Below are 19,506 nucleotides of genomic sequence, written 5' to 3'. Positions count from 1 at the left end.
CGATTGGAAATTCTTCTGGTACTCTTTCATGTGTCTTTGCCATGCTTGCTTTTGCCTGGAATTGAAGCAAGGCCTTTTCAGCATCATCCCGAGAAGCAAAACTGCAATGCAGATTGCCTCGGTACCCTGACACTTCACGGTTGCAGTCCATCCAAGTCGTGTACACACCTGGTTTGCGCCCAACAAAAACGACATAGAATTTGGTCTTCATCACTGCAAGCATACAGAATTGTAACTAGCCAAGACAAACATACTCGGTATGTCACACAAATTCGAACATGTAACTAGCCAGCATAGAAATCTTCAGTACATCACACAAATTATAACATGGTGTTTATGACAGCAAAATGTAGCAATCAGACTATGAGAGCTAACTACAAGGATAGCTAACTATCATGATCCACCCAGGACTGCCCTAAAATGATAGCTAACTAAGTGTCAATGGTCATCAAAATGGGTTGAACTGCTACATTGCGTCAGCACCAACTGCCCTTACTGGAAGGCCATCTGACTCTTAACTTTAGCAAGATGAGTACTGATTCACAGTTCCTTGTCCTCTGCAGTCATCCCCACAAACACCAATGCTGACGCCTTGTTCTGCATGAGATAGTTGAGGCAAATCATCAGATCAGATCTAGCAAAGTTGGGGCAGGTCATGACAGCATCATAAATCCCTGGTGCAGCTTCTGAATGGTTGCCTTCCTTGATAGCACTGCTTAGTCCCACCACTGCCTCTGTCATTCCATGCAGAAGTGCTGCATCATCCTCATTCAGAACCCTCTTCCTCTTCCCACTGCCATTGTCTTCACGCCTAGCATTGGTGCTTTCTTCATGCTTAGTCTTGTTGATCCTCGCAGCTTTCCCTTTGGTGAATGAATGTCCTGCATCTCTGTTGCTGTTTACTCCTTCTGCCTCAAGATCAATGGTCTCTGTTGCTGCAGGCTGGCCAAGTGGTTCATTGGATCCCATAGCAAACTTCCCAGTTGCGACACCACATCCAAACACAGTTTGCATGTAATGATAATGCATGATGGGCACATTGAGGAATTCTGCATCTTTGGGATGATCCTGCAAAGTAGATGAGTTAGCAACAATTAGACAGTGTAAAAAATGTGATCAATTGAAAAATAGTTGGAAAACATTTACCTTGACATGTCCATGGTAGTGTTCAGGATCAAGGGTTATCATGCACAGATCTTCATCCCAGTTGGCGCCACTAAGCTCCTTCAGTTTGCACAGTCTTTTCCACTTTGCACTCCACTTATGAAGATGGTTGTAGACTTGTGATGCAGTCACTGGGGCATTGATGAAGGCCTGCAGGTCCTTTGCCACACCCTGAACATGGATGTCTTTGAATCCTTTATCAGTTCTGACCCCATCTGCAACCAGCATCGAGAACCTCTCTAGCATTCTGGCAGACATCAGGGTGCTCCAGTTCAGCCTTGGTACCTGCACACTGGCTTGCTGAACAGGTTGCACCTCTGGCACTTCTGGCCCTGCAAGATCCTCCCCAAAGATGTGGAAGGCATCGATACCCTCCATAGCTACCAGAACCATGGAAAAGTACAAAATAACGAACAAATGGATGGAACACTTTGAAAATTAGACAAATGGATACACAAACATTTCAAGCACAACGTAGTACCAATCACAGAGTTCGAATTACAAAATACATAACCAAACAATAGAAATGAGACTTAGTTCTACAACACAGGCATCATAGTCTTAGGGACTGGTCTCAGCATTTAATAATACATGTTCATTGGGTCTACAAAACATACTGCTGCAGCAATGTCAACTAATTAGCCCCAGTCCTAGTAGACCACATCTGTGATGCCCATTCATCTCTCTTGGCAGCCCAAGTGGTGTTGTCATAGCCATTGTCATGGGGTCCATGGTGATGAGGAGGGTTGGGCTCCCATTCTGACTCCAGAGGAATGATCTCATCTTGACCAAACCTAAGAATCCAATTGTGCAGGATGCAACATGCTAGGACTAGCTTAATCTGAGTCTTGTAGGGATGGAATGGTTTGTTGTATAGGATCCTGAACCTATTCTTCAGAGAACCAAATGCTCTTTCAACAGTAACTCTCAGCGAGGAATGCCTCAGGTTGAACAACTCCCTTGGGTTTTGGGGGCTTCTAACACCGAACTCCCTAAGATGGTATCTTGTGGCTCTGTATGGGGGGAGGAACCCAGGCTTCACAGCATACCCAGCATCAACAAGGTAAAACTTACCTAAACATGAGGGGAGCACAATATTAGATCTTACAAGCAGTACCTAGTGGACCATGTCTAACAGGTTGTCAAAGTAGTAAAACTACCTTGTGGCACTCTAAGGCCATCCTCCCTCTCCAAGGCATCTCCAAGGATCCTAGCATCATGTGCAGATCCCTCCCAACCAGCCAACACATAAGTGAATCTCAGATCGAAATCCACTGCAGCAAGGACATTCTGTGTAGTAGAATGCTTTCTCCCCATGAAAGCAGCCCTATACTTTTCAGGGACTCTGGCAAGTACATGCGTTCCGTCAATAGCCCCCACACAATCCTATCACAATATGCAAGATTAGGAATAAGGACAACCTACATGATAAATAGACATTGGGTGTAGTGAAGAACTCCAACCTTGAAGAAAGGGTTCCACCTCCTACTGTTGTTAATTTTTGGAGCGACAGCAGTAGATGGTGGTAGTATCATATCATTCCTCAGCTCCCCTACTGCATACAGGACTTCTTGGAAATATCTGCTGATGGTTTCTAAAGACCTCCTAAATACAGGAGTGAGAACCCTGAATCGCTGGTTATGACCAACAACCATCAAGAACATTGCTACCTGTTCTTCAATACTCATGTGGATGCTGTCTCTGAGAAGGGCTCGGTTGCGAAACAGGTGACACAGCTGAAAGAAGGGCTCGGTTGCGAAACAGGTCTCATGTAGTATCATATCATTCCTCAGCTCCCCTACTGACAAGCTGACGGCGCCTAGTTGAACGAACCATGGTGCTAAACAAGAAATTAGACATGAATTAGAAACCAAGGACCCCGTCTCCAAGGATCAGCTGCACCACCACTAGGTGTGCCTCCCAGATCCGAAAAGAACACATGACTTGAACATGAGATGGACTAATCTTTTGCTGGGTAAACAAAATTAGGGACATTTGCAGCAGTATGAGTACAACCCTAACAGATTACTCGAATCGGCTGCGTCACCAATCAGTGCGCCACCCAGATCCGTAAACATCATCGACCAAATCCCTAAAGCTCAGCGCAAAAAACCAGGGAAATCGCCATAACAGTGTTCGCGCAACACAAGAATACACGGAGAGGAAATAGAGGGGAAGAGGAGGAGTGCTGCAGCATACCACCGCCACGGGGCCTTACCAGGAACACCGACGAACTCCGCCGCCTGCGATGGAACGGCCAAGAGGAGGGAAACAGGGGGGACGCGAGTGAGAGCGAGGCAGCGAGAGAGAGCGGCGGATCGGGAGAGGGAGAGTGAACAGTAGCCCGAAACCCTAGCCAAGCGGTGAGGCTCTGCCTTTTATTCGGTGGCCGTCCAAGGCCAAGCGGACCGCGCGGGGAGCCGGACGGAGCCTGGCTCCAGAAGAAACACCAACCCCGTGTTTCTTTCTGGGCCAGGCTCCAGCTGTACGGCCGGCCTCCTGGGGCCTGGCTAGATGGGCTGGCCTGCAAACCAAATAAGCTATAACTGGCCCAACTGAGCCAAATCCCATCCTAGCAGCCCAACCAAACACACCCTATATGTCCTGGTGTTTTGTTCTTTTGAGTTCTTCCGAGTTCCCTAAAAAATCCCCAAATTCTTGCTATTCTACCCCAAATTCCAACTCTAGCTATCTAGGTTCGTGACACAAATTCTTCCCGACGTGTGCGCGTCACTGATTGAGCTAAAGAACAAGATGAAACTCTAAGTCTATGTATGTTAAGAATAATAACATGATGATCTCAGTCCACAATTAATAACGTCATCCACTGAGTACTACACGTGAATTGTGAACACCAGTGCCCTCTTTACCTCTATACCTATCTAATATTAAAGAGCAAAGGGTTTTTTCTCACCCATTTTTTATTCTCAGAACACCCCTGCGTCATTTATGCCTCGTATATAATCTAAACTCACGACCCATATTCAACAACTCGCGTCCAATGATGATGGTACGGAATCCAATTCCAAAATATGGTGTACAGACACATTTGCTAGTTAAGTCATAATAATAGAGGGGTGCTTTAAGAGAAAACTCTCTATCCAAAGTTAAGAGGGTGTGCCTTATTTATCACTATTTTTTTTTGTTTTCCTTGTTTGCCATCAAGACAAACTGTGTCATCCCCAACATGCCACTTCCAATTGCAATTAAGGAACCTTACTGTGTCTCCAACCTCTGTTTCCGAATGAACTCAGGTAGCAGTTACACCAGGTACAAAGGCAAATCAAACACAGCCACACAGGCGTATGGCAAACTAACATAAGTACATAACCGAGTACCTGGTCCAGGCTGAAATCCAGTCAAGCAAACTGCAAAGCCAAGAATGGGATGTTCAGCACCCTTTGGATCTTTAGCAACGCAAGGCCCCAAAAAATTTTACCCAGGAGAACCGTACCAGGGACAACAGATCACAGAACTATATCTTGCACAGCCAGCAAAAACAATCTCTCTAACAGAATGATAATCTGAATCTGAAATAATTGCTAAAACCAAGAATTAACCCACAGGATAAAGTTTATCAATGGATAAGCAGGCCTCCTCACAGAATCCAAACATCAACTTAGCATTAACAACAAATCATCTTGATACTGTTTTCAGAAAAAGGAAAAGAAACCTCTCTCCAAAACTCTTCTGAGTCTGCAGCACATTCTATTCCAAGTGCCAGTTTCTCTTACCACAAGTTTTTGTTCAAACTCAAACTTTGCATACACATAGTGGATTAACTCTCCATCCTTTTTTTTAAAAAAAATTAATGCACCAGTTTAGGTGTTATCGTGGTTAGTAAAGTGGTAACACCAGATAAGATCTCTTACCGACTCATCAACATACCGGGTGAGATGGAAAATAAAGGGTGCATATACGATGGGCAACTGAGCTCACTCAGTATTATCTTTCAAAACACAATGCAAGTAAAGAAACAAAGTTACTGCAACTTCTACAACTGCTAGCCGTTCTAATCCATGAAGATGATTAGTTTCAGCATAAGCTATATACATCACATTATCACAACAAAACATAGTAACCCCTTCCATATGATAAGTGTGCAAACCTTACCAGATACAGTTTTGCCGCTTTCAACGAAAGTATTTATCATCTTTGTTCTTGTAAATACCGAACAATTGCTCACAGCACTGCACTACTACTCTCTCAAGAAAATCATGCCCTGTAGAATCATGCTTCACTAGGTCCTCAGCAGTTCTTTTCAGCGGTCCCTGAAGGTTGCCATCCAAAAGAAATTCCACCAACACAGCCGCCCTAAAGGAACATCGTCAACAAGTACAGCTTTAGAAACCGCGACAATGGGCAAAGTATTGTGCCATTGTAAGACACAATATCAGATGTTACTAGAAATTGTGTTTTGAATTTTGATAACTGGGTCATCATGAATAAACATATTAGCTTTGGCAAAGCTTTTCCAAGATGAATCAAAATTTTACTAGAAAATTTAATCAATGCACATATGTCAGAATTTTGATAAAACAAAAGTATTAACAGAAACAGCAAAAAGGTAAACACACTATTGGCTAAAGATGCTTTGCAGAGTTTTAAGATTCATGAGTAAGCAGAAAACCACACTGTTGATTAACTAAATTACAGGATATCTACTCATAGACATTAAATTAGGAACTACATACTATGTGCATAAGCTCATTAAAGGGGACATATATTTAAAAATTAGGATCCGCATCAGAACATAGCTCCAAAACTTAAGGAACTGAAGTAAATACTGATATAACCAAATCGAAAGTCATTCCTCACGAATACAACCATATGTCCATATCCAAGATGGAATTAAATTACTAACTCAATCCAAATATTTTTAGTCACTACTCATTACTCAAACATAAATACAAATCAGGCAACTAGGACAATTACAATGTTCATGACTTGAAAATTAAATGATTTATGTTTGATCTTGCCTTCAAATATCCATTAGAGTTAAAATTACATGTACCTTAAAGCTACTTGCTGAATAAAACACAGTTATGAGCTAAGACAGAGTAGAAAGCTAAAGGCTGCATATACTACCAAATATCCTACACAACTGCTGTCAGGCAAAAACAAGCAATACAAGTATGGGCACAAAACTGATGATTATTCAAAGCATATGACTTTTAACCTCCCAGGGACTCAGTTTTAACAAACCTGTGTGCATCAAATTTGGTGATTCCTCCCTGAGTTATAAACTTTTTCTGGCGGTGAAGAGCACAAGAAGCTTGCATGCAGAGCTCCTTATTTGCTACGCATGAGAAAAGAACATCTGAAGAAGATTTCCAGTGTCCTGTAACTGCTGAAGGCAATGAACTCTCTACTGACATTTGCTCCGAATGAAGCGCAAGATGGTTTTTCTGCTGCAAGGTGGCTGACACTGGCTTATCTGATGTCGTGGGACTGCATCCATGAGTATCCACCCAGCTCTGACATGGACTGAGGTTAACCCCTTGTTCCCTAATTCCCTCAGTTCTTGACAGCACCTTTGTGTGGAGCACTTGGCCATCTGGTATCCCTTGCTCTCTAGTATCCTTAACCACAATGCTAGCTTTGTCCACAGTTCCATTATTAGTTTCCAGCGACACCTTTGTCTTGTGCACTCCACCAATTGCTTTCTCCTGCCCTTGGATAGACTTGAGAACCATGCTGATAGTTCCATCCGATGAAGAATCAGTGTGCTCCATGGGCGTCTCAGCACCAACTCGGGCTGATGCCACAATTCTCCTCACCGTGTCTGTAATCCTTGGAGTTCTCACCTGAATAGGCGCATCGTTCTCTGGACCAGCAACATGACCTTGTTGCTCACCAATCCTCGCTCGGCCTTCAGAGCCATCGGGCTTGGAGCAGTTCCTGCGCGGGCTGTTCCCAGCAGTGGAACCAGTGGGCGGAGGATTCAGCATTGTCCTGGACAATCCCCCATTATTCCCCGATTTTCCATTCCCAGTCCCCTGCAAGAAAGCCGCCACCTTTGGATCATCAGGGCTACCAACCATGTGCTTAGCGACTGCTTCGGGGATTCCCCTGTTCACGGGAGAAATCACAGGCCGATCAACCCCCAAAGGTCCAGCAGAATTCGCCTGCACATCTCCATGCCCCTTCTTGGGTTCGCCATTAGCCCAAGGCTTAGCTCTCCTCCGCTTCTTGATAAGCTGGCTGAGTGGGATTTTGTCGTCGTCGTCGTTGTCAGGCGAGCACGCGGACGCGGGTGCCTTCCTCTTGCAAGAAAGCCCCGCGCGGCGCCCTTCGTCGCCCTTGGACGCGGACTCCTTCCGCTTGCAAGAAACCCCCGCGCTGCGCCCTTCGTCGCCCTTGGGCGCAGACTCCTTCCGCTTGCAAGAAACCCCCGCGCTGCGCCCTTCGTCGCCCTTGGGCGCAGACTCCTTCCGCTTGCAAGAAACCCCCGCGCTGCGCCATTCGTCGCCCTTGGGCGCGGACTCCTTCCGCTTGCAAGAAACCCCCGCGCTGCGCCCTTCGTCGCCCTTGGGCGCGGACTCCTTCCGCTTGCAAGAAACCCCCGCGACATCGGGGCGGAACTCCCCTTCCTCCAACTCGTCGTCGTCACTGCTGCTGCAGAGGTCAATAGCCCCTTTCGGGCCCGGCTCCTCAGCGCGCCAGTCGACCCGCGGCGCCGCGGCCGCGATCGCGATCGCGCCACCCGAGGAGCGGTTGCCCGTCCCGCGGCTCTCCTCCGCCTTGAGCGCGAGGCAGCGCTCCACCAGGTCCTGGACCTGCGCGGCCAAGTTCGCCAGGCCCATCCGGGCCTCGGCAAGCTCGTCGTCGACCTGGGCAAGCCTGCGGTCGCGGTCGCCGAGCACCCGCGAGGCCGCGTCGTAGTCCGCCCTGCGGCAGGTGGCGCGGAGGTGCGCCACGAGGTCCGGGCCGGAGAGGAGGGCGAGCGCGGCGTCGAGGTCGGAGGCGTCGGCGCCGGAGGACATCGTGCCGGGGGGGCGCACGTTGGTGGGTGGTGGCGTGAAGGCTCGACGCAGGCTGGGGGCACGCGCGCACGTAGGAAGAGATCGCCGGGGCGTGGCCGCGTGGGGGCGTGGCTGGGCTGAGGAGAGGAGCGGATGGGGGACTGGTTGGGGTTTTTGGCCTCGATTGTTGCGGACTTGCGGTGTTGGTGGAGGTGGAGGGACGTGCTCCCGTTCCAGCGGAGAAGTGGGTGACTGGCGGTTTCGCTTCGCCTCCTCGGCTGCTTCGACTTGTTGAGGAATCAAAGCCAACAGGATTAGGAACGGGATGCTGTGCTGTGGCCTGCAGAAGCGCTGCCATTCTATACTTTTTCTACCGTAGACATAGCTAGGTCTTGTCACTTTCACCGAAAACCCAATATTTTTCAAAATTTCTCGTCACATCGAATATTTAGACGTATACATAAAGTATTATATGTCGACGAAAATAAAAAACTAATTGCACAGTTTGATCAAAATTAACGAGACGAATCTTTTGAGCCTAGTTAGTCCATGGTTGAACAATAATTATCAAAAAAAACGAAAGTGCTACAGTGTCGTAAAAGTTTTCCCAACTAAACAAGGCCCTAGCTGCAGCTAGCCACGGCAGCTAAACGCCAGCCAAACAAAACAACCCACAAAATCACAAAACAACATACGAGCAGGGGTTTTGGGGCGTTGGGTTGCATATCTAGGCTTTGTTTAGTTCTAAAAAATTTTGCAAAACAGGCATTGTAGCATTTTCGTTTGTATTTGACAAATATTGTCCAATCATACAGTAACTAGACTCAAAAGATTCGTCTCGTCAATTTCGACCAAACTGTGCAATTAGTTACTCTCTGTCAAAAAGAAAAGGTACCATAGAGTTTTGGTGTATGTCAAATTTACGATTAGTTTAAGGTTATCAGTGTTAATTTAAATGGTGAACAGTCAATTACCCTTTATTCAGCGTTAAGACGGTTTAAACAATATCTAAACGGAACTAGAAGGCCTAAACAATCTTGTGTAGTAACACTAAAGTATACATATTTACTTATGTAAAAAATAAATATGATAGAAAATATACATATTTACCCATGTTGTTTATAAACAATAAGTACTGTAGCAATTTTTTTTAAAGAAAACTAAATTCCACTCAACCACATACATTTATGGTGTTAATTAGTTGGGTGCCAATATAGTAGTTGTAATCATATTATTGATTAAAGGGTGAATTAAATGGTTGTTTAGCTCATTTAATCACACTTGATTCGACTTTGTTTAGACCATTTAGACGGCTTTAGTGATTTAAACATCTCACTATTTAGGGCCTAAATGATAGGGTGACCTTTGTTTATTGTTTAGACATTGTTTAAATGGTGTGTCCACTGTATAAGTACCGTTGAAGAAACTTTGCTTCATCTACTTGTGGAATGTCCCTTCGGCCATGCTTGTTGGAGCACTCTAAATCTGGTGGTGCCAGCCTACAATGACTTCTTCCAAGTCCTTGTCATGTCAGCTTAGAGCAACTCCAAGAGAGTTGATAAAAATGGATGGCTAAATTTAAGATTAAGCCAACCTCTAAAATAAAAAATCATATAAAAAAATAAAAATCTCCAAAAGTCTTTCTATATGACAAATCATATGGCTAGCGAGACATGCAAGCTATATTTACCATGCGAGAACTCTGGATAGATGACTTGCTATTTTAGCAAACTAAATACAATAGTTGTTGGACTCTCTTTTCTCTCCCAAAATAGCCAAATATAGAATACATAACATAGATAGCTCTTCTCTTGGAGTTGCTCTTAGGGGGTGTTTAGTTCTCCATAAAATGCAAAATGCAAAATACCAACTACTTTAGAATGATGAAACACAAAATGCCAAAATTTAGTTCCATCCAATTTATTGCTCTCATAAAGACCTCCGAAATAGAGAATAACCACCTTTGTGCCAAAAATTTTGCATGGTATTTAGTTTCGTTATGCAAATGATGAACCAAAATCCAAATTTTTTTGGAATAGAAGGGGAACTAAACACCCCCTTAAAGAATCAGATTAGGCTCCTTTTTTTCATGGCAATTATGATCACTGTATGTTGGTCCATTTAGACAATCCGGAATGACAATCATCTTCAGGAATGTGTTGGCCTCGGTTCAACGCTGCAAATCCATCTTCAAAGAAAGAGTTTGCTCTGGGTATGCTACGAGCATAATAAAAATATCACCCTGGCAAATAGATACATGGCTAATAGATGATAGTTGCTAATTGGATCCACCTGCTAATAGATGGCTAGATAGTGAATATCATTTGTTAGAGATTGCCAGATTCAAAAAAACAGATTCAGATCCTTTCTTTTCTTTTCTTTTTTTTTTGCCAAATGTTTCCAGCTCCACAAGCTCGAATAGTCGAATCTGATCCACCATTTGGTGGATCTGCCCCTCCACCGGCTCCCCGTGCGTTGCCACCGGCTCCGTGCGATGGCCACCATGCCCAGCTAGGGCCGTGCCCGTCGTGCCTGCACCCCTGGCCGCGCACGCCCCTGCCTCCATGCCCCTAGCTGTGGCCGCCGCCCGCCGGCCTTGCCTCCATGCCCCCGACCATGGCCGCCGGCCCTGCCTACGCCGGCGCCCCAAGTGCCCTTGCCTCCGCGCCCCCGGCCGCGCCCGTGTCCGGCCATGGCCGCAAGCCCGACCTTGCTTGGCACTGAGTCGTCGAGAGGAAGAAGGCTATGGTTTTCTTTTATTTTATTATATGCCCCTGACATGTGGGTCTAGATGTCAGTGAGACAGAAAGAAACACTAGAGCTATACATAAACACTTCATTGAATCCCAGATTCACGGTGGATCTATGATGAAGCTCTACCAATTAGGCCCTAATTTTCAATTGCAAAATAAGGAACCTTCGTGTGTTTCCAACCTCTGCTCTCCGAGTGAACTCGTACAAAGGAAAATCAAACACAGCCACACAGGCATATGGCAAACTATCATGGCCAGGTCCAGGCTGAAAATCCAGTTTTAGCAATCTGCAAAGGCAAGGATGGGAAATTTTCCCCAAGGAAACGTACCAGGGACACCAGATCAGAGAACTATGTCATGCACAGCCAACAAAAAGAATCTCACAGAATGATAATCCGAATCTGAAATAGTCGCTAAAACCAAGAATGTAACCCACAGAATAAAGCTTATCAATGGATAAGCGGCTTCCTTACAGAATCCTGCTCCAACAAACAGTGGCACTCCTGCTAACATTTTCCGTTAGCATTAGCAACAAATCCTCTTGATTCTGTTTTCAGAAATAGAAAAGGAAACCTCTCGCCAACACTCTTCTGAGTCTGCAGCACACACTATTCAAGTGCCTGTTTCTCTTACCACAAGTTTTTGTTCAAACTCAAATGTTTGCATGCTTATAGTGGATTGCCTCTATCCATCTTTTTTTTTGTATTTTTTCATGCGCCGGCTTAGGTGCTATCGTGTTTGGTAAAACGGTAGCACCAGATATAATCTCTTATCGACTCAGGGTGAGTGGAAAATAAAAGGTGCATATACCATAGGCAGTTATGACTTATGAGCTCACTCAGTGTGATATTCCTAAACACAATGCAAGTAAACAAATAGAGTCACTGCAACTTCTACAAATGCTACCCGTTCTAATCCATCAAGATGATTAGTTTCAGCATGGGCTATATACATCACATTATCATAACAAAACATAGTAACCCCTTTCCATACGATAAGTTGTGCAAACCTTACCAGATACAGTTTTGCCGCTTTCAACAGAAGTATTTATCTTCTTTGTTCTTGTAAATATTGAACAATTGCTCACAGCATTGCACTACTACTCTCTCAAGAAAATCATGCCCTGTAGAATCACGCTCCTCTAGGTCCTCAGCAGTTCTTTTCAGCGGTCCCTGAAGGTTGCCATCCAAAAGAAATTCCGCCAACACAGCCAGCCTAAAGGAACAACCTCAAACATGTATAGCTTTACTATTGCGCCATTGTAAGACACATGATATCATATATATTACTACAAAATGTGTTTCGGATTTTGATAACTGGGTTACCATGAATAAATATATTAACTTTGGCAAAGCTTTTCCAAGATGAATCACAATTTTAATAGAAAATTCAATCAATAAACATATGTCAGAATTTTGATAAAACAAAATATTGACAGAAACAGCAAAGAGCAGACCACACTGTTGGCTAAATATGTTTTGCAGAGTTCTAAGATTCATCAAATAAAAAGAAAACCACACTGCTGGCTGACTAAATTACAGGATATCTACTCATACATCTCAAAGACATTAAACAAGAAACTACATACTATGTGCATAAGCTCATTCAAGGATATACATTTAAAATTCAGGATTGGCATCAGAATAGTTCTGAAACTAAAAGAACTGAAGTAAATATCGGTATAACCAAATCAGTGACCATTCCGCACGGATACAACCATACGTCCATACCCAAGATGGAATTAAATTATTAACTCAATCCTAATATGAATAGTCATTACTCATTACTCAAACATAAATACAAATCAGGCAATTGCTAGGACAATTACAATGTTCATGACTTGCAAATTAAATGTTTTATGGTTGATCTTGCCTTCAAATATTCATGGGAGTTAAACTTATATGCCTGTTAAAGCTACTTGCTGAATAAAACACAGTTATGAGTTAAGACAGAGTAGAAAGCTAAAGACTGTATCAGGCAAAAAAAAAGCAATACGAGTATGGGCACAAAATTGGCGATTATTCAAAACATATGTATTTTAACCTCCAAGGGACTCAATTTTAACAGACCTGTGTGCTTCAAATTTGCTGAGTCCAGTACATCCACTTCGTCCTCCTTCAGTTGACTGAGTCGTAAACTTTCTCTGGCGATGAAGAGCACAAGCAGCTTGCATACAGAGATCCTTATTTCCTAGGAATGAGCTAAAAACAGCTGAAGAAGATTTCCAGTGTCTTGTAACTGCTGAAGGCAATGAACTCGCTCGACCTTCAGAGCCATCGGGCTTGGAGCAGTTCTTGTGCGGGCTGTTCCCAACAGTGGAATCAGTGGCCTTAGGACTCGGCATTGTCCTGGACAATCCCCCGTTCTTCCCCGATTGGCAATTGCCAATCCCGTGCACGAATACTGCCACCTTTGGATTATCAGGGCTACCAACCATGTGCTCAGCGACTGCTTCGGGGATTCCCCTGTTCACGGGAGAAATCACAGGACCTTGTTTCTCACGAGTCCTCGCTTGGCCTTCACAGCCATCGGGCTTGGAGCAGTTCTTGCGCGGGCTCTTCCTAGCAGTGGAACCAGTGGGCGGAGGACTCGGCATTGTCGTGAAAAATCCCCCATTCTTTCCCGATCGACCATTCTCAGTCCCCTGCACGAAATCCGCCACCTTTGGATCATTAGAGCTACCAACCATGTGCTCAGCGACTGCTTCGGGGATTCCCCTGTTCACGTGAGAAATCACAGGCCGATCAACCCCCAAAGGTCCAGCAGAATTCGCCTGCACATCTCTATGCCCCTTCTTGGGTTCGCCATTAGCCCAAGGCTTAGTTCTCCTCCGCTTCTTGATAAGCTGGCTGAGCGGGATTTCGTCGTCCTCATTGTCGGGCGAGCACGCAGACGCGGGTGCCTTCATCTTGCAAGAAACCCCTGCGCGGCGCCCTTCCTCGGCCCTGGACGCGGACTGCTTTCGCTTGCAAGAAACCCCCGCGACATCGGGGCGGAATTCTCGCCCCTCCTCCAACTCGTCGTCGTCGCTGCTGTTGCAGAGGTCAATAACGCCTTTCGGGCCCGGCTCCCCAGCGCGCTGGTCGACCCGCGGCAACGCGGCCGCGATCGCGCCACCCGAGGAGCGGCTGCTCGGCCTGCGTCTTGCCGCCTCGAGCTCGTAGCGCTCCTGCTGGGCCTGGACTTCCGCCGTCAAGTCCGCCAGGCCCGTCCGGGCCTCGGCGAGCGCAGCCTCGGCCTTGGCAAGCCAGCGGTCGCGGTCGCCGAGCACCCGCGCGGCCGCGTCGTAGTCCGCCCTGCGGCAGGTGGCGCGGAGATGCGCCACGAGCTCCGGGCCGGAGAGGAGGGCGAGCGCGGCGTCGAGGTCGGAGGCGTCGGCGCCGGAGGACGACATGGTGCCGGGCTGCCGGCGCCCGTTGGTCGGTGGCGGCGTGAAGGCTCGAGGCGGGCTGGGGGCACGCACGCACGCACGCAGGAAGAAATTGCCGGGGCGTCGGGGCGTGGCTGGGCTGAGCGGATGGGGACTGGTTGGGGTTTTCGGCCTTGCTGGGAGCTGGAGCGGTGTTGGTGGAGAACTGGAGGGACGTGCTCCCGTTCCACTTCCAGCGGAGAATAGCGGGTGACTGGCGGTTTCGCCTCCATTATTTCGAGGAATCGAAGCAGGAGGCGGCGGAGTAAGGCCGTGTTTAGATCGAGGATAAAAAATTTTTATGTGTTGGAAGGATATCGAAAAAAAAATTTAGAAACTAATAAAAAAACAAATTACATAACTCGTTAGGAAACTGCAAGACAAATTTATTAAGTATAATTAATCTATCATTAGCACATGTGGGTTACTGTAGCACTTAAAGCTAATCATGAAGTAACTAGGCTTAAAAGATTCGTCTCGCGATTTTCAACCAAACTGTGTAATTAGTTTATTTTTTTATCTACATTTAATGTTTCATATATGTGTCCAAAGATTCGATGGGATGGATGAAAATTTTTTAGGTGAGTAACTAAACAGGGCCTAACTGCTCCCACTGATGCCGTGGTGCGACGCGAGTATCCATCCGTGACTGCTACTGCTGGGATTTTTTTCATTGTAAAATTTTTCAAATTTCCCGTCACGTTAAATATTATGACACATGCATAAAACATTAAATAATTAATTATACAGTTTATTTGTAATTTACGAGACAAATTTTTTGAACCTAGTTAATTTATGATTGGACAATATTGTCAAATACAAACGAATATGCTACGGTGCTCATTTTACAAAAAAAAAATTGAAACTAAACAAGGCCTTAGTCCTCGTTCCGCATGGATTCATTCCGAATGATAAAAAAATAGTATAAATTTGCATAATATTTTTAGCTAAAATCATTCATCACCTTCATTTAGTGAGAAACGAACAGGGCCTCAAGATTGACCAAAATTACAGTAAAAAATATTAACATTTATATCTTTAAATAAATTTATGATAAACAAATATTCCATAACTAATCTAATGATACTTGTTTTTTATGAATCTTAGTATTTTTTATATAGATTTAGTCAATGTTCAAATTGTTTGACTTCTCAAATTATGTTTTGATATTTTTATTTATAGGGACTAAATAAGTAGTAAAAATAATATATTTTGAAAAGTTAGAACAACTTATAATTAGAAATAAAAATAGTTCCTAATACATACGTCGTCTTACCGGGAGCAGCTTGTATCCATTGAACAAATATAGGTTCGATCAATATTTGCTTTTTTGAGTACCAAAAGCAACCATAACGTCGTTATGAACATAAAGACACAAGGTATAGAATTCTAGGAAGAGGTTAACCTAACTTAAATGATATATGATAGCTTCCTTATGGTCTAACATTCTTACCAATACATTATCTTCACTTCGTTCCGGATTATAATCCCTAATGAAAAAATAGCTCCATGAGCAAAAGCCCTTGTCATTATAAGCCTGCAATGTATTGATGATGAGTGTATAAAGCAACTTGAGTAGTAAAGGCTTGTGTTATAAATGCATAAGCAGGTAAAGAGTACATATGTTGACCTACTAAATAAGTAATAACCCCTAAGGAAGGTAGAGGAAGACCTAATGAAAACGAATCGAATTATTGATTGTATTGTAAAGGCCTTTATGAAGCGAATACCTCTTGTTTCAATACTTTTTATTTTCAAATCAATAGTGAGCTTTTGGGTATTAGAGCCATTTGGCTTTTGAAAAGTCCACAAGGTCATAGAAAAAGCCCAAATAAATAGGCTTTAACTAACACTCCATTATTAGTAGTTATAAAACTAAGTTATCGAATCTTGAATTAGCACAAAAGTGTATGTTGTATTTTTAACTATAAATAACTCTATTATTAATAGACTAAAATTGAAGTTACCCAATCTCAAATTAGCATGAGTATATAAAGACTACAATTGCTTGTTGTACGCTTGCATTGTGATCAACCACAAATTGTCCTATGCAGCACCCTACTTTCAACTCCCTTCCTCCTTTTTAGAGATTTTTGGGACACATGATTTTTAAAACGCGAGAAGGGAAAACACATAGGAATGGAGTTGCATGGAAATTACAATCTTGTAGGAATTTAAAATGCAAGGAAGTTTTCATTATGGCCTTGATGCAACACATAAAAAAAGTTCCAAGAGAATTCTAGATATAAATGAAAGTTTTCATGAGGTCTAACCTCATGCTATTTTTTGTGCAAAATTTCCTATGATGTTATACACCTCATAGGAATCCAAAGGATCTTCGTGAGTTTAATTCTTTTTTCAGAAGGTTATATAGGAAATTTTCATACATTTTTAAAAACCTCCAAAACCCCTATAGTTTTCCTTGTTCCGAAAGGGCCTTGGCCTCTCACATAGTAGGTTTTCTTCTCGCTTTTTTGATAAACGATGTAACCACCCTCAATGAATAAAGTTCTTGCGAGGTTTAAAAAAAACCGTGCCCATACATTGCAGCTAAAATTATGTCTTGCATCATGTCATATGTTCTAATATGTTTTAAAATCAAACCAGATTCAAGAACAAAAAGAAACACAAATCAAAACTGGACATAAGATGACTAGAAAAAATGTATATAAAGGACGCAAGACGCTCGAAAAAACATATATGAACTATACCTGACTTCCACTAAGTAGTTAGGTAACAGGAGGCCAAACAAAAAATAAAGAGGAAAGTTTGACTCTTTAATATTAGAGATAGATACATATATACTTTCTATGTCCTTGAATAAAAAGATTCCTAGATATGTCTTGAGTCAGTTTTTAAAACTGTGGCCAAATTTCTAGAATAGAAGGTTAAGATTTATGGTATTAAACTAGTATCATTAGATTTATCAGATTTATTGTAGAGTATGTTTTCATAAAATACTCATTTTAGTCGATGATGTTAATCTTTTCTATAAAATTAATCAAGGAATTGATTTATTTGGGGATAGAGCGAGTAGCATGCATGGCTGCGTGGAATGTAAGGGACTATTTGTTTAAGTTATAACATTTGAGCTTGTGGCTAAAAAGTTGTTTTTTCTTATTTATTTGTAATAAATATATAGTTTCTCAACACAACAAAATCAGGGAACTTTTGTTTTGTTTCATCTTCTAGCTTCTAAGGCCAATTTCAATAGGGTTTTATTGGAGTTTTGTGGATATTAAATATGGTGACATGGCGCCGTATTAATAAAGAGAGGGATGATAAGAGTTTCATGGAAGTAGAGAAAGTTTCATGATGATAAAAATTTTCTGCACTGTTTTTAAAATATAGATGTGTTACAAACTAGACCATAAAACCCACACTAAGAATGACCTAACAGAAATCAGCAAACACTTCGATAACAACCGTTAAAATCTTTGTACTAAAATCATCCTTTGAATTTTCTTTTGCATGATATGTAATACATTTATGATGGACAACAATCAATATTTGAAAAGCACGTAAAGCCAGCATTATGGTAGCACGCACGGCTCCAACAAACAAACCATAAAATCCCCAATGCCACTACCTCTCTTGATTTTTTTATCGTTTTTTTATGAAACAAGATGTTACCCTCTACTAGGATGTGTAACGAAAGGATAACAAGTCACAACAAAAAACTAGGAACACATAGAGAAGTAAAAAAGGAAGAAAAAGAAAAATTACAACGAAGAACTAGGAAACATAGAAGGAAACATAAAAAGAAAAAGAAAAATCACAACAAAGAACTAGGAAACATAGAAGGAAAAAAAAAGAAAAATCACAACGATAATAACAATAGCAAAACCCCGTTTACTAATGCTCATGCACTTGTAAACTTGTACAAGTAATTTTTTTTTTTGCAAATTACTATCTACAAAATACAACATAGATGTTCACAACATATGCACATCCATACTCTATGAATGCACTCACCTAAATTCTTGAGACTAACGAAGTAACCATAAGCACCTTATTATGTTGATAAATCATCGCTTACCACTGAAACTATAATACTATTAAATTATAAAAAAATTACTCTCATAAAGAATAAAATCTAGACATGAGATGCTATTAAAATTCGTGTAACCACTAACCTATAGGTCTTTTTGTCACCTGTGGTAGGCCTAATTTGTAGGCTACGCATTTAGATGCTATGGATGTTAAGAAGCCTTCTTTAAGTATACCTGTAGCCCACACATACACAAGCCGAAACCATAGATTACGATCCACCGTGCCCAATATTTTTGCAATTTAGCTCTTTTTTTAAAATAAATTTATATTTGACCCCTTAAATGACATAAACTGATCTTTAAATCTTAGGGGTTGGCGTCAGAACTCATGACTACGAGGTAACACATCTCAGGCCTTGTTTAGTTCACTCCAAAATCCAAAAAGTTTTCAAGATTCCCTGTCACATCGAATCTTACGGCACATGCATGAAACATTAAATATAGATGAAAATAAAAACTAATTAGACAGTTTGCCTGTAAATCACGAGACGAATCTTTTGACCCTAGTTAGTCCATAATTGGATAATATTTGACACAAACAAACGAAAATGCTACAGTGGCCGAAAACTTTTCATTTCGCGAACTAAACAAGGCCTCAGCGCCACAAATCATGGCTTCGAGGTGCTTGACCACGCACATCAAGGTATCCTAGGTGGCACTGACGTGGCTGGTACCTCGGAGCCAGATCTTGGCGCCGACCTCGGAGCCGAGATCTGTGGCTCCGGCCTCGGAGCCGAGATCTGTGGCTCCGAACAGTTTTACTGTCTGAGCCTACTCTCATTTGTTCGTCCTCCCTCTCAGATTCTTGCCCTCCATAGAAACAACTACATAATATCAAAGTCTCTAGACATCCAAAATAAACAAATTCATGCAATCCAAATACATTATCTAACTACATCACCTAGTAACCTAACTAAATATCTATCTAAATTTACTATCTATCTATATAAAATACATTTGCTAACTACATTGCCTAATTACCTAACTACCTATCAAATCTAACTACAAAACTAGATAACTATAGCTAGATTATATATAGAATTAAATTAGCTAACTATATGATTATATAACTAGTTAGGGCTTAATCGACCACTGGAACTGGGGATCGGGCGTCATGAGGCCCGCGTGGCAGAATGTGAGTTCGGCTGTAGCTCTGCTCCAGC

General features: G+C 42.8%; 3 protein-coding genes across 3 annotated transcripts; all 3 read right to left on the bottom strand.

Moving 5' to 3' along the window:
* On the bottom strand, positions 1,799-2,852 carry LOC110433732 (protein ALP1-like). Its single transcript, XM_021456281.1, has 3 exons — positions 2,628-2,852; positions 2,325-2,550; positions 1,799-2,238 (listed from the first exon to the last, which is right to left on the bottom strand). The coding sequence occupies exons 1-3, from the start codon at positions 2,850-2,852 to the stop codon at positions 1,799-1,801; spliced, it is 891 nt and encodes a 296-aa protein (XP_021311956.1).
* On the bottom strand, positions 5,095-8,437 carry LOC8058262. The gene is made up of 2 exons (XM_002456030.2): positions 6,370-8,437; positions 5,095-5,478 (listed from the first exon to the last, which is right to left on the bottom strand). Exons 1-2 carry the CDS (start codon positions 8,148-8,150, stop codon positions 5,298-5,300), a joined length of 1,962 nt encoding a protein of 653 aa, XP_002456075.1. The 5' UTR covers positions 8,151-8,437; the 3' UTR covers positions 5,095-5,297.
* LOC8054972 lies at positions 10,217-14,536 on the bottom strand. Its single transcript, XM_002456029.2, has 2 exons — positions 12,952-14,536; positions 10,217-12,097 (listed from the first exon to the last, which is right to left on the bottom strand). The coding sequence occupies exons 1-2, from the start codon at positions 14,274-14,276 to the stop codon at positions 11,917-11,919; spliced, it is 1,506 nt and encodes a 501-aa protein (XP_002456074.2). The 5' UTR covers positions 14,277-14,536; the 3' UTR covers positions 10,217-11,916.

This window comes from Sorghum bicolor, chromosome 3 (genome assembly GCF_000003195.3).
Source record: "Sorghum bicolor cultivar BTx623 chromosome 3, Sorghum_bicolor_NCBIv3, whole genome shotgun sequence".
NCBI lineage: Eukaryota > Viridiplantae > Streptophyta > Magnoliopsida > Poales > Poaceae > Sorghum > Sorghum bicolor.
Note: the sequence above shows the minus strand (reverse complement) of the source record. Positions and strands in the feature narration are given on the sequence as shown.